Genomic DNA, 15,138 nt, shown 5'->3' with positions numbered 1-15,138 from the left:
GCGGAGTGCAGTCCATTCAATCAAAGGTTGTCATCAACCTATTTGATCGTAGTGCAGGGTTATGTGTGTGGGACGAACTGTCACGGTAGATTGCAATCATGCTTTTGGTGAATGCATTTGAGTAGTCCGCCATATTTACGGGATGATACGTCACATGCAAGGCCTCTGTGTTTTCTGTATGTTGATCATCATTATCTGACCCCCACCCAGCCCTAAAGTGGGCCCATGGACCCCCAGCCATTACGCTGCATGATGGATTTACATGCGCTGCTTTAGTTCGCATTTTGTGCTTCATTGATTTTTCGGACTTTATGTTGTCTGTCTATGGCATTCATAGAATTTGTAACCTTATAAATATCGAATATTGTATTTAAGCTATAGACTTGTCTGTAACTTTCAAATGGGTGCCACAACTTTACACGCTTTGCGTTTCTGTGGCATCCACATCTCTCATACCACATTGTTAAAATATTATTTTGTAATATTAATATTGGTATCTCAATTATAAATTATTTGGCATTGCATTGTTACTAATTTATTACAAAATGTTTTTTTTTTATATCATGTTATTTATATGTATGTGTGTTGAGATGAAAATAAAACTGAACTGAACTGAACGCTTATCTGCCCCCACCGAGCCCTAATAAATGTGGGCTCTGACCCCAGCCATTACACAATAGGGGCCTACGCATTATCTGCCCCCCTCCCACCGAGCTCCAATAAATGTGGGATCCTGGACACCCAGCCATTATGCACTACGCTTTATCTGGCCCCACCGAGCCCTTATAAATAATTCCGAAGCAGCTGGGACACCCAGCCATTACGCACTACCTGATACATATTATCTGGCCCCACCGAGCCCCAATAAATGTGGCCTCTGACCCCAGCCATTACGCACTATACGCTTTATCTGCCCCCACCGAGCCCTAATAAATGTGGGCTCTGACCCCAGCCATTTACGCGCTACGCTTTATCTGTCATTCATTTCTAAATCTTCCTGATTTTAAAAATGCAATATACTTCTTCACATTTGCAGGAAAGGCCGTATTTTGTGAGAAACCCGTGGCACATAATTCCGAAGCAGCTGATGAATGTTACAAGGTGGCAGAGGAATGCAAGCTTCCTTTACTATGTGCTTTTCATAAGTAATTTATTCGTTATCAATGTTAAAAGTATGACAAGCTGTAGGTATCAAAATGATTAGCACTCGTCCGTTTTCATTGATGGATCTGCACGTCTGACACATCAAAATTCAACGTAACATCCAAATATTTTGTAGATTAATTCGCTGTCGTAGTGCACGTTACAATATGACCGTTGCCAGGTCAACTGGATCACGCTTTCTTTGTTACGAACCAGTGATCGAAATGATCACAACACAAAGCTTATGGCATATCAAAATTCGGAACAGGTGTATGAGCCCAGGCTTGGAGCAGTAACCAATGGTACTTACTAACGTGCACTACGACAGCGAATTGTGTAACAAGTCATAGGCATTTCGAGAGTATCCAATGCTGCATTTGGAATTGACGGCCATTTTAATAAACATCAACATTGATGGGTACCAATCATTTTGATACAGCATGTATTATTAGCCTTTTACACGCTATAGGATGGTGCTGCATGAAATTCATATATTCGTCTTTTGAATCACTTGATGCCATGCATTAAAAAGTCAAACTAAGAGCTGGTCTCTACACATATATGGAGCTATACTCCCTTGCAAAATAAAAAAGTTTTTTGTATTTCCAAAAAAAAATGGTTTCAAGTTTTTACCCCTATTGGATATTGTGTCACATTGTGCTGTTTATAAATGTAATTAATACATATATAAAAATGCATAAGCATGTATTAGTATTAAAGGTATTGACTTAAATTTTGACAACAATAACACCAGCTGCAAAACAATTAAATATACCATGCACCATTCGATAAACGAGGGCTCTATTATATTGCGGGGATTCCGCAAAAATCAGTAGGCGTTAAATACTGTACTGTTAGCACTTTTATCAGTGCTAATATTGAAACATACATAACACAACTGAACACAGCCATGTAAAATAATGCAAACCTGTTCACGTTATAACCATTTATGGTTACGTCTTTAAAAGCTCGAGTATTTTTCACACAAAAAATGATTCACTCAAAATAATATTTTATTGAAAGTTTCCCATGTCGTACCGCAGATTGCATATGACTCTTCAAATTTCATATCTATTTTGTTTAATTGTTGTTTTGTATGTTGTTTTTAGACGGTTTGACCCAACATTTGGTCCTATTATCAAGCGATCACGAGATGGAGAGATAGGGCAGATACGATACATCAAGACTACATTGAGAGATACTATGGATCCTAGCTTTCCAGGACTATCAACTTTAGGTAAGATTTGGGCTGGATATATTAGGGAACAAACCAAAAGATCGATGACGTCCTATAAACGAAACGAAACGAAAGTTTCGTTTAGGGGGGAGGGGATAAAAATACTCGATCAAAAACATCTGTCTGATGAATGTCTCATAATTATGATTTTTTTTAAACAAAAAAACCCCAAATTTTGCATAACCGTTTTTGGAAAACGTTAGCTATCAACATGTTTGTCATTTGTAATAGATGAAAACATTTAAGGGCGCGTAAGCAACGATGTCAGCTTAGCATCACTCAAAACTTCCCCTGGTATTGCAGAGACACACCGTGCAACATTTGCATATTCCTTGAATTTGTTCTTTAGCCACATTGGCTTAGGAAGATTTTCAACATGGGGGGGGGGGGTTGAAAATTGAAAACATTTTGGTGGGCCAGCCTGGGGGACCCCCTGGGAGAATTTTGCAAAATATAGGTCAAAAACATCCATTTTCCTTCTATTTTGTTCACTATTTTTTTATTTCACCTGGGATTATTGGGGGGGCTGAAAGGTATTTCAGCCCCGCACACCAAATGATTGCAGGGGCTGAACCCCGCAAACCCCTCCCCCGGCTACTAAGCCTATGAGCCATTTTAATACATGATGTAGTTGTGTGCAGGCTACATTGTATTCGTATATCGCCTCAAAAAACTGTAAGTATCAAACTAAAAAAAAAAATTATAAAGGGTCTGATATACCGAGCTGAAATACCGGTCGCCTCACGCACAACGAGTCTTATTTGATTAGTAACCATGGTGATTTTAAGGAGGCCTTTTCTATGGTTGTTCCAGAGGAGACAGGTTTGGAGGGCTAAACGCGTGCAGTGGACTTACAAAAAAGCCGCCTTTTATATTTCCCTTGTGTTATCACTTGCGACTGATATTGCTTGATCACATCACATATCTTAACACACACACAATTTACATTGAAAATGATGTTGATATTTTGCAGGTGGGTGCTTTCTAGATTTGGCCCTTCACGATGTCGACTTAGCGTGCGCTTGCATAGGAGAATTTCCCACTACTGTTAGTGGTGATGGTCATGCCTTTGCCAAGGATATCGAGAAGAATAAAGATTTTGATCAGGCAATCGCCAATCTCAAATTCCCAAGCGGTGCTCTTGCTACCATAGAGATGAGTCGATTCTGTAATTATGGATATGATCAGCGACTTGAGGTATGGATATAGGCTCTTGTGTTTCCGATAAATCACTACATCATATGTTCAGGTATGAGAATTTTCAGGCAGTTTTGTTGTCCAAATTTACGCATTTAGTTTTATTCAGTCTGTTTAGGGCCTTTTTAGACAGTTTTCAAAAAAACCATATGCCTATGAATGTTTGTAAAATTCCACCAGTGTTCAGTTAGGAGCAGAATTTGGTTTACCCTTTGTGTAAAAGAGCACGAAATTAGCCTATACTTTGATCAGCTCGTAATCGGCGGGTCTTATAACGTCTCGGATTAATATCAAAATATTTTATCTTAAGAATTTTCTTATGACATCTCGCCAGAAGCATCAATAATTATTAATTCATGGACTGTACTTTGTCTCATTTCTCGTTACGAGCTGATCAAACTACAGCACAAGAATTTTACAGCTTTAATCCATATTCCATAAGCTGCTTAATTCCTCAATGGAGTCTTTACACTAGTCTAACTCATAATCTACCAAAAAACGTTGACAACGTAAAGAAATCAGCAAGTTTAAAAAACCCACCTCGGCTCACTTTTTGAAACTTGGTCCCATTTGTAAAAGGTACTGATTTAAACTTTATCATATTTACATCAATTTAAAACATTTCCAGAAGTGTTATGTATCTTTAATGTGCAGATGCGATATTAATTTGTAAGCTTTCTGGAACGACCTAAACGGTTATTATCTTGTTCTTGCATGATAAGCCAATATCTTTTTGTGTTTTGTTTTATATTATGATTAATGATTGAATTAAACGAATAACAAGTAGGCTTGTTTGTAATCTTGTTGGAAACGCTGTATTCTGTTGAAATAAAATAAAAACACTGATTTGCTGTTGGTGTTCAAATGGGACCAAGTTTCAAAAAGTGAGCCGAGATGGGTTTTTTTAAACTTGCTGATTTCTTTACGTTGTCAACGTTTTTTGGTAGATTTCTTTTCTTTTTATGAATGTAGCCAAGCAGCTCCAAGCTTGGAAAGTCAGGTTACGAAGTGCACCATAAAACGAATTAGCTGTGGTCTAAGACCACGAACACAGCCGTGTTGTTACCCCTTAATGACCTTTGACCCCAAAATATATGAAAATGCCCATAGACGTTGGCTAATGTCAACGCATGTGTGCACGTGGCATCACTTTGCCATGTTACTTGTGGCAGAAGGGGCATTTTGAAGGTTTTTCGTCTCAGACCGGAAGTGACCCCTTAATGACATTTGACCCCAAATAAAAAAATAACACATATGAATTGGGTAACCACAATTAATGTGTAAACATACCGTTACTGTCCTATGTTTTTCTTAGCAAATAAAATTTGTTGAAAGTTTTTCGTTTTATACCGGTAGTGACCCCTTAATGACCTTTGACCCCAAATCTGTGTACTCCTCATAGACACTGGGTAATAACAATGCATGTGTACAAGTGGCGTCACTGTCCTACAGAATCTGTGGAAGAAGATGCATTTTAAAGGTATTTCGTTTTGTACCGGAAGTGACCCCTTAATGGGATTTGACCCCAAATAAAAAAAATACCACATATACATTGGGTGACTGCAGATCATGTGTGAACATACCGTTACTGTCACATGTTTTACTTAGCTAATAAAATTTTTTGAAAGTATTTCGTTTTATACCGGAAGTGACACCTTAATGACATTTGACCCCAAATCTGTGTACACCCCATATACACTGGGTAATAACAATGCATGTGTGCAAGTGGCGTCTCTGTCCCACATAATTTGTGGAAGAAGATGCATTTTAAAGGTATTTCTTTTTATACCGGAAGTGACCCCTTAATGAACTTTGACCCCAAATAAAAAAAATACCACATATACATTGTGTGACTGCAGATCATATGTGAACATACCGTTACTGTGCTATGTTTTACTTAGCTAATAAAATTTTTGAAGCTTTTTCGTTTTACACCGGAAGTGACCCCTTAATGACCTTTGACCCCAAATCTGTGTACACCACATAGACACTGGGTAATTACAATGCATGTGTGCAAGTGGCGTCACTGTCCTACGTAATTTGTAGGAGAAGATGCATTTTGAGTTGAAATCACGTTTTTGACCCCCGTGACCCCTGTGTGACCTTTGACCCCACGAGTTTCATGTGACATGTAGGGGCACGGTCAATGATCATTGTGACCAAGTTAGGTCAAAATCGATGTAAGCATGTGAGTGCTAGAGCAAATGTAATGGTTGACAGAAAGAAGAAAGAAAGAAGAAGAAGAACCTGTAAGAAAAAAGACACAGCCGTGACTAACGTCACGGCTGTGTAATAAAACGAAAAATGGATGTTTGAAGTTGCTATTCTTGATTCATGACAATAAATAATTAAACAAAACTTTATCAGTCGTTTATTTTTAAAACTTGCTCGTCACGCGTGACTGTAATGTTCAGAGGCGTACACAATGATCAATACACATTTTAATATACTTTAATTATTCAAGGCTACGTAAATATGTAAATAAAATGTAAATATGAACAACACACACCCAATGTTGACAATGCCAGAGAGACACACATAGAGTAAATCCGATTTAGGCCTACTTCATGTCGGAACTGGTAAATGCGCATATATTTAAGCCTATACTACGGAAGCGTCTAAATGCCCCAGATAATCGTGTTTTAATGTTGGTGGTTCTTTGTAGCCCTGCGGGGCAATCTACTTGGCTATCCTATTAAGCGGCGGTTGTCGGCGATCTTTCGTGGTTTGTGGTTTTCATCAAGCACTGCACTCTATCGGGAGCTAATTTATAGTTTAAGCTTGTTGAATATCCATATTTCATGGTTTGTGGTTCTTTGTAGCCCTGTGGGGCAATCTAGTTGCATATCCAAATTTCGCGGTTTGTGGTTCTTTATAGCCCTGCGGGGCAATCTAGTTGGTATCAATATTGAGCGGCAGTTGTTGTTGATCTTTCGTGGTTTGTGGTTCTTTATAATCGATTAATCGATAGGCCTGCGGGCAATCTAATTGGATATCCAAATTTCGGGGTTTGTGGCTCTTTGTAGCCCAGCGGGGCAATATAGTTGAATATCGTGGCTTGTGGTTTTAATTTCCCTCATCAAGCCCTGCCCTCTATCGGGAGCTAGTTTATAGTCTAAGCTCGTTGGATATCCGTATTTCGTGGTTTGTGATTCTTTATAATCGATAGGCCTGCGGGCAATCTTGTCTTTCGCGGTTTGTGGTTCTTTGTAATCTTTCGTGTTTTGTGATTTTAATTTCCCTCATCAAGTCCTGCTCTCTATTGGGAGCTAATTTGTAGTTTAAGCTTGTTGGATACCCATATTTCGTGGTTTGTGGTTCTTTGAAGCCCTGTGGGGCAATAGTTCCATATCCAAATTTCGCGGTTTGTGGTTCTTTATAGCCCTGCGGGCAATCTACTTGGATATCAATATTGAGCGGCAGTTGTTGGCGATCTTTCGCGGTTTGTGGTCTTAATTTGTTGGATATCCATATAATCGATAGGCCTGCGGGCAATCTGGTTGGATATCCAAATTTCGCGGTTTGTAGTTCTTTGTAGCCCTGCGGGGCAATCTAGTTGGATACCCCTATTAAGCGGCGGTCTTTCGCGGTTGGTGATTTTAATTCCCCTTATTAAGTCCTGCCCTTTAGCCCTGTGGGGAAATCTAGTTGGATATCAATATTCAGCGGCAGTTGTTGGCGATCTTTCGCGGTTTGTGATTTTCATTTATAATATTTATATCAAATATAATTTCAGTCTGTGAACAGAGCCACTGATAAATGTGTTTTAAATGACGAAGATGCCATGATAGTCAGGCATGATGATAGCATCTGGATGGTGAAAGTAGGCCCAAGGCCTAGGCCTAAATGTGAATAAAAAATCAAACATGTTTGTTTGATGAAAAAAAATATGATATCACAATAGCAATGGATGTTCGAAATGGTGTTATTCTTGATTTACGACAATAAATTGATTAATAAAACATTAAAAAAAAGTGGTGGGAAGTTTCGAACTTGAGCAAAAATTCATACATGGATTAGAAGTCCATGGCCTTAACCACTTCGCCACGGGGACGTCCCGTTATTACGATGTGTGAAAGTGGAGTATTTATTAATATGAATATATATGCTGTGGTCCGGAAAGAATAAAAGAATTGTGAAAAACTTGATTTTTTGGCGAATGGGGTCCAGAATTTGTATGTAGGGTATCCAGGAAAATGCCTGGGTATATTTGAAAGTGAATCTGAAAAATTAGTGACAGTGACAGCCATGTATGGCTGTAGCAGTGACGAAAGATTGTGGATATCAGTATGATTAGCTATGATTTGCCACTACTTTTGGCTATGAAATACCGCGTGAAATAAAGCAAGAATGTTTGTTTATTATCAAACAATCGGATTGACTGTAAGATTGGTGTAACTTTTGAAATAACGAGTTATTAAAATATGACACTTTGGACAGTAAATACGATTTAGCATGGTTTTAGATATATTTTGTACCCAGCGAAAAATATCATAGAACAATAGCGTTTTGTTCCGTGTAAATATAGTCTCGCGGTGCATCTGTTTATTCTTCTTTATCAGTCGTTTTTTTAAAAACTTGCTGGTCATGCTACCGCGTGACTCTAATATATATCACACCAAGGATACACCCAGTATTTACCGATCTATTCTCCTTTAATTTGCAGGTTTTTGGTATAGAAGGCATGTTGTCTGGATCTAATGTTCACGATAACCATGTAGTAGCTTTCAATAGCAGCGGCACATCTCAACCTAAGCTGCAAGCATCATTCCCAGAACGATACCTGGAATCGTATTATAACGAGATGGATCATTTCGTCAAAGTTATACAAGGTTGTATCAAACACACAATGCCCCTCAGTTGCGTATTAGGCAGGGGCAAGGGGTAGAGTGCCATAATAATTTCCGGGACAGTTTGTTAACACTACCGGTATTTTGGCCCATAATCAAGGTGAATATTTGGTTGAAGCAGGCCAGAAAGAAGATAATTTATTTATAGCGATCAGTCCTTGCCCCCGCCCCGATCCCTGATACGCCACTGCTCCCCTTCTTTCTTCTTCTTCTAATAATGTGATAATACCGTAAAAATTCGTTTATAAGCATATGTAACGAGTTGCTCGGAAAAGAACCAATTTTAGGATAGGTTGTCAAACTTTTTTTTCGTTTATTTTCCAAATATCTGTTTAATAAACTACCCTTAATTCGTTCTTGTCCGAGCAACTCTTTAATATGCACATATGCTTATTAACGAATGTTTACGGTATATATTCACAATACTGTCCATCAAGATGGATTCCACTGTGTAAATTTATGTAAATCAATGGTGTATTTATTTATTTATTTATTTATTTATTTATTTATTTATTTATTTATTTATTTATACTTTCTTTAAGCAGGGTAATCCCATCAATGAAAACACTGATCTTCCTGGGGGCCCTGCAAGAGCCGTACATTTACAAATTAAAATACAACTTAAATAATATTTATAGTAGTATATGAGGAAAAATATACATAGTTGAATATGAAATAATTATGAGTACATTATGAATTAAATTATCTTGGTTGAGGTGCACAATGTAGCATTCTTAAGCATGGAGAGACTCATTGTATTATAGTTACTACGAATGTTAGATGGAAGATCATTCCATATTTTAACAGCTCTAACATTAAAAGTACGTTTACCAGAGTTTGAGTTCCATTTTGGTAGATAAAGCATATGTGACTCCTCGCCACAACTGAGCCCGGATGTCGCCAATCATCATTTTTGAGATATTCAACCAAAATATTCTGCTTGAAATTAGCTTTAAAATGATGTATATCATGTCTATAGTACTTGCCATTCAAGTCGTGAAAAATCAATAAAACAGTCAATAAATCCTTTCTTTCCTATTGTTTATTGTTAAGTTCGATGGAGCATATCTCAATAGTGGCACTGGCGACATCCGGGCTCAGTTGTGGCGAGGAGTCACATATTATGACCCCGCCAATCATCATTTTTGAGATATTCAACCAAAATATTCTGCTTGAAATTAGCTTTAAAATGATGTATATCATGTCTATAGTACTTGACATTTATGTAGTGAAAAATCAATAAAACAGTCAATAAATCCTTTCTTTCCTATTGTTTATTGTTAAGTTCGATGGAGCATATCTCAATAGTGGCACTGGCGACATCCGGGCTCAGTTGTGGCGAGGAGTCACATATTAGAAATTTGGCCTCTGGTTGCAACATTATGTACCGAATGTGTAAATGTAAGGTTAGATGATAAGTAGGAAGGTGCTTGATGTTTAATACATTTTAAAACAATAACTAACAAATGATTATACCACCTTTTGTCAAGCTTAATCCAATTTAACTTATCCATCATTTCATCTGTTGGTGTTCTAATATCAGCTGACAAAATAATTCTTGCAAGTCTGTTCTGGAGGATTTGGAGAGAGTTTGCAAGTTCTCCAGAACAATTTGACCATACAGGGCTGCAATAATCAAAATGGGGGTAGTGCGAGAGCATTTGCCAGCATGGTCAGAGTTGACTCTGGAAGATAATACTTAATACGATTTATGACACCACATCTTTTAGAAATATTTTTAGAAACATAGTTGATATGGTTAGACCATGTTATGTTTGAATCAAATATAACACCAAGGTATTTAAACTGGTCAACTTTTTCAATGGTTTGATCACAATAACTTAATATCATCAAATTTAGATAGAACATGCCATGTACCAAATATCATAAATTTAGTCTTTTGATATTCAAAGTTAAGTGGTTTTTTGAAACCAATCAGCAATATTATTCAAATTATTTTCAAGATCAGTTTGAAGTTGGGATGCAGTTTCTGAAGAACAAAGAAGGGTAGTATCATCAGCATACATCACAGATTTACATGATACACTTTGTGGTAAAGTATTTACAAAAATTATGAAGAGAAGTGGTCCTAAGATAGACCCTTGGGGTATACCTATGTCTACAGGTTTAAAGTCAGAAAGAACCGAGTTAATATTTACACACTGATTTCTATTACTCAAATAAGATTTGAACCATTCAAGTTCATATCCGTTAACATCATACATACAAAGTCTATTTAAAAGTAGATTATGATTTACAGTGTCAAAGGCTTTCTTCAAGTCAAGAAAAATAGCACCTACAGCACGACGATTATTCATATTTTTCAAAATATAATCTTGAACATCAAGTAAAGTAGTGGCACAAGAATGATTAGGACGAAAACCTGATTGACTTGGGGAAAGAATGCCTTTGACACTGAGATAGTCATAAAGTTGATTATGAATTGCACGTTCAATAATTTTTGAAATGATAGGTAGAACTGATATAGGGCGATAGTTGCCAACATCACCTTTATCGCCATCTTTGTATATCGGTGTTACCTTGGCTCTCTTTCAATCAGTTGGAAATATTGATGAATAAAGTGAGAGGTTACAAATGTAAGCAATAGATTTACAAATAATAGGAGAGGCTAACTTGAGAAGTTTGATATGAAAACCATCAAGACCTGTTGCTTTATCATTTGAAAACTTACAAATTTGTTCATGAACAAAGTCGGAGGTAATTGTACTGAAATTGAAATTCACCTCAGAAGACGAGCATGATTCACCTTTGTCTACATTAATGTCATCAAAATTACTTGCTGATGTGAAATAAGTGTTAAATTCATTAGCAGTATCTGTAGCATTTAAACTTGACCCATTCTTTTGTATATTAGTGACATTTACTTTGACTTTACTTGGAACAACTTTCTTAATTGCTTGCCATAACTTTTTGGGATCATTTATATTATCATTAATGGCATCAGTACAGTGTTTCTTTTTAAGATATCTGTTACGAATATTACATTTATTACGAAGTGCTTTTGCCATTTCCCAGTCACTAGGGTCATTAGTTTTGTGAGCTTTCTTAAAATAATAATCTCTATCCTTACTTAATATTATAAAATCATCAGTTATCCAATCAGGCTTATGACTCTTAATTTTGTTGTCTTGAATTGGTGCATGAGTATTACAAACTTGATCAAATAGAGATTTCCAAACATCCCATGCAACATCAACATTTTCATAATTTTCAATAACATTCCAGTTTATATTCTTGACATCAGAAATAAATTTGTTTTCATCAATCATCTTAGATTCCGTAAATGAATTTCGATATCAGTCAGTAATGAGTATGTTTTTTCTTCTTTCCTTTCCTTTTAGGCAAGGAGAAATTGTGTATTTCGAGAATTGACGCAGTGGCAGCGATCAAAATAGTTGAGGCTTGTGAAAAAGCTGCCAAGACGAAGACTATTATTGACCTGACATGGTGATGATATGTTCCTGTCGGAAAAATAGGATGGGCTCGATTGTACTACCTCCAGAATAGAGTGGATAAGTCCATAATACATGGGTCAAACATGAAAATGTTTCGATTATTGTATGGAACTATCCGTCAATCTTATAATGTGTATCTACGACTTACGGTTATGGAGGTATGAGGCAAAAAGTGTCAAAGGTCAATCAAACAGAGTCAAACTTTTCAAATCTTCAAGTTAAATTGATGATCTGGCAAAAACACTTTCCACCAAATTTTTTTCTTGTAAAGTATTTGATGTGTTACACCCCCAATATAAACACCGCCTACACATGTTAGCCCTGTTGGCACTCTAAAAAGGTATAGTTAGGCCTACATTATTTTTCAATAATTTTCGGCCATTTTTCATTAATAATTATTCTGGCCGCCCCTTCAGTTCCGCCCTTTATTTTTTGTTAATTCTGTTTGCTGCCCCTTCATCTTCCGCCGCCCCTTCCTTTTTGCCGCCCTTGCTCGTGTCCCAAGCGATTTTCAGGCGATTTTCAACCAAAAAGCCAAGAAAGACCCTTGATTTTGACTTTTCGCAGCTCCAAAAGACCCAATTTTACTTGTTCACAGCCCGGTTCGCAGCTCCGAAAGACCCCCTTTTACCGGTACGCCGTCAGCTCCCAAAGACCCACCACCTCAAAATTCCGGGGGAGCATACCCACCAAAATTTTTTTGATGTGCCCCCCCCCCCCCGGGCAATTATCAACAAATATTATTACAATAAAACAATGCATGGTATGATATAAAAAGCGTTTTCCGTCTCCGTTCTTGGATTTATTAGATTTATTGAAGATATTATAATAATGATAAACATATACGAGGGACAGTCAATATATTCCTGCAACTATCATTATCTCCGCTCAAGCATGACTGTTACTTATGATAAATACAAGTTTGCACCTTTGTCTTTCAAAACGCACAACAGTTATCATCAGAGTACTCTCATTTGCATAAAGTCGTTTACTGACTGGAAGAAGGGCCCAACTCCATCAAAACTGTTTTTGAGATATTAAGAAAAAACTTAATATTTGGAAAAATTTTATAGACAGAATGTTTTCATCTTCAGGGGACCTTCAATACATGAACATACAATATTACATACATTCGAAATTATATATGATGTTTCCATGGCAACGGTACAGGTCTTAATACGAGCTGGAGTTGGGCCATTCTTCCACTAATAGGGCCTATACTGCAAGTGCCAGTTCCGTAAGCAGATGTGTTAAAATAGCTACATGAATTTAATAATTATCCATTAATTGCACAAGTAGAAGCATGTAATATGTTAACAAGACAGTTTATTGTAGTGAAAAGCAGATTTCATGGATGAACAAAATTCCTCTTTAACCAATATTTGTGGAAGAAGGGCCCAACTCCATGGAGTCAGGCCTTTCTTCCATGAAAACCATGATTAAGTGTACGTGGAAGACTATTAAGAGTGGATTTTGGCTAATCTTTCACACACAAGGAAGAACAGTCTGTTGGCAATAAAATGCTGGGTCTAACTCATTTTTGTAAAAAATTGGAGTTGGGCCTTCAGTCCCAGCAGCTTTCAAGCCACCAACCACGGGAGCGGTAGGAAAGGTGAGAGAGCAGAGTGTGCTGGGTTAGGACAGGCTCCGTAAAGGAATTAACCGTAGGAACATGCAACGGAAGGTCCCTTCTGAGTGATGATCGGACTAGATAATGAACTAGAAAACATAAAATGGGACATCATTGGACTCTGCGATGTAAGACGAAAAGGAGAAGCTTTATATGATCTTCAAATCGGAATCATGAACACATTCTTTAACCCTCTCGAAGTGGACATGGCGAAGTCCAAATGGCACAACCAAGAATGAAATTGAGTTAATCCTCTCAAACAAACAACACATTGTTACAAATGTATCTGTTCTCAACAAATTCAACACAGGCAGTGACCACATATTAGTAAGAGCTAAGATCCGCATTAACATGAAACTGGAAATAGCCAAACTATGCGCAAGAAGACAGCCAATTTGAACTTGGACATTAACATTCACTAGAGTTCCAGTAAGCCCTACAGAACAAGTTTGATCCACTGAAAGATAAAATGAAGGAGTTTGATCTTACTGAAAATCCAGAGCCATAGCAGATACAAGCAATAGCTGTGCCAGGGAAGTAACTGGAAAGGAAGTGAAAAAGAAGGAAGACAAACTCTCAGAAACCGCTCTTAAGCTTCTCAAGAAGGAGGGAAATGAAACAGCAAACCAACATTCTGAAAATATATAAAACCATCACGAGTGAAGGCAGAACTAACAAGAGAACACAATGTAAAAAAGGAGAGTCGAATGTCAGGACGAGTATGAGCCCCCTACCAGGAAGAGTATGAGCCCCCTTTTAAGGAGAGCCGAATACCAGGAAGAGAATGAGCCCCTTTTAAAGGGGAGCGGAATACCAGGAAGAGTATGAGCCCCCTTTTAAGGAGAGCCGAATACCAGGAAGAGTATGAGCCCCTTTTAGGAGAGCCGAATACCAGGAAGAGTATGAGCCCCTTTTAAGGAGAGCCGAATACCAGGAAGAGTATGAGCCCTATTTTAAGGAGAACCGAATACCAGGAAGAGTATGAGCCCCTTTTAAGGAGAGCCGAATACCAGGAAGAGTATGAGCCCCTTTTAAGGAGAGCCGAATACCAGGAAGAGTATGAGCCCCTTTTTAAGGGGAACCGAATACCAGGAAGAGTATGAGCCCCTTTTAAGGAGAGCCGAATACCAGGAAGAGTATGAGCCCTTTTTAAGGAGAGCCGAATACCAGGAAGGGTATGAGCCCCTTTTAAGGAGAGCCGAATACCAGGAAGAGTATGAGCCCCTTTTTAAGGAGAACCGAATACCAGGAAGAGTATGAGCCCCTCTTTAAGGAGAATCGAATACCAGGAAGAGTATGAGCCCCCTTTTAAGGAGAGCCGAATACCAGGAAGAGTATGAGCCCCTTTAAGGAGAGCCGAATACCAGGAAGAGTATGAGCCCCTTTAAGGAGAGCCGAATACCAGGAAGGGTATGAGCCCCCTTTTAAGGAGAGCCGAATACCAGGAAGAGTATGAGCCCCTTTTAAGGAGAGCCGAATACTAGGAAGAGTATGAGCCCCTTTTAAGGAGAGCCGAATACCAGGAAGAGTATATGAGCCCCTTTTAAGGAGAACCGAATACCAGGAAGAGTATGAGCCCCCTTTTAAGGAGAGCCGAATACCAGG

General features: G+C 38.0%; 1 protein-coding gene across 3 annotated transcripts in view; it reads left to right on the top strand.

Annotated features, from left to right (window-relative positions):
* Window positions 1-12,728, top strand: part of LOC140170044 (inositol 2-dehydrogenase-like) — a 44,124-nt gene extending 31,396 nt beyond the window's left edge. For all 3 annotated transcript variants that reach the window (XM_072193360.1, XM_072193361.1, XM_072193359.1), the window contains exons 4-8: window positions 1,037-1,145; window positions 2,253-2,380; window positions 3,354-3,577; window positions 8,244-8,409; window positions 11,790-12,728. In XM_072193360.1, the coding sequence (XP_072049461.1) occupies window positions 1,037-1,145; window positions 2,253-2,380; window positions 3,354-3,577; window positions 8,244-8,409; window positions 11,790-11,899 (737 nt within the window). In that variant the 3' untranslated portion in view covers window positions 11,900-12,728. The remainder of the gene's footprint in view (window positions 1-1,036; window positions 1,146-2,252; window positions 2,381-3,353; window positions 3,578-8,243; window positions 8,410-11,789) is intronic.
* The last annotated feature ends 2,410 nt before the right edge of the window (window positions 12,729-15,138 follow it).

This window comes from Amphiura filiformis, chromosome 14, assembly GCF_039555335.1.
Source record: "Amphiura filiformis chromosome 14, Afil_fr2py, whole genome shotgun sequence".
Taxonomy (NCBI): domain Eukaryota; kingdom Metazoa; phylum Echinodermata; class Ophiuroidea; order Amphilepidida; family Amphiuridae; genus Amphiura; species Amphiura filiformis.
Note: the sequence above shows the minus strand (reverse complement) of the source record. Positions and strands in the feature narration are given on the sequence as shown.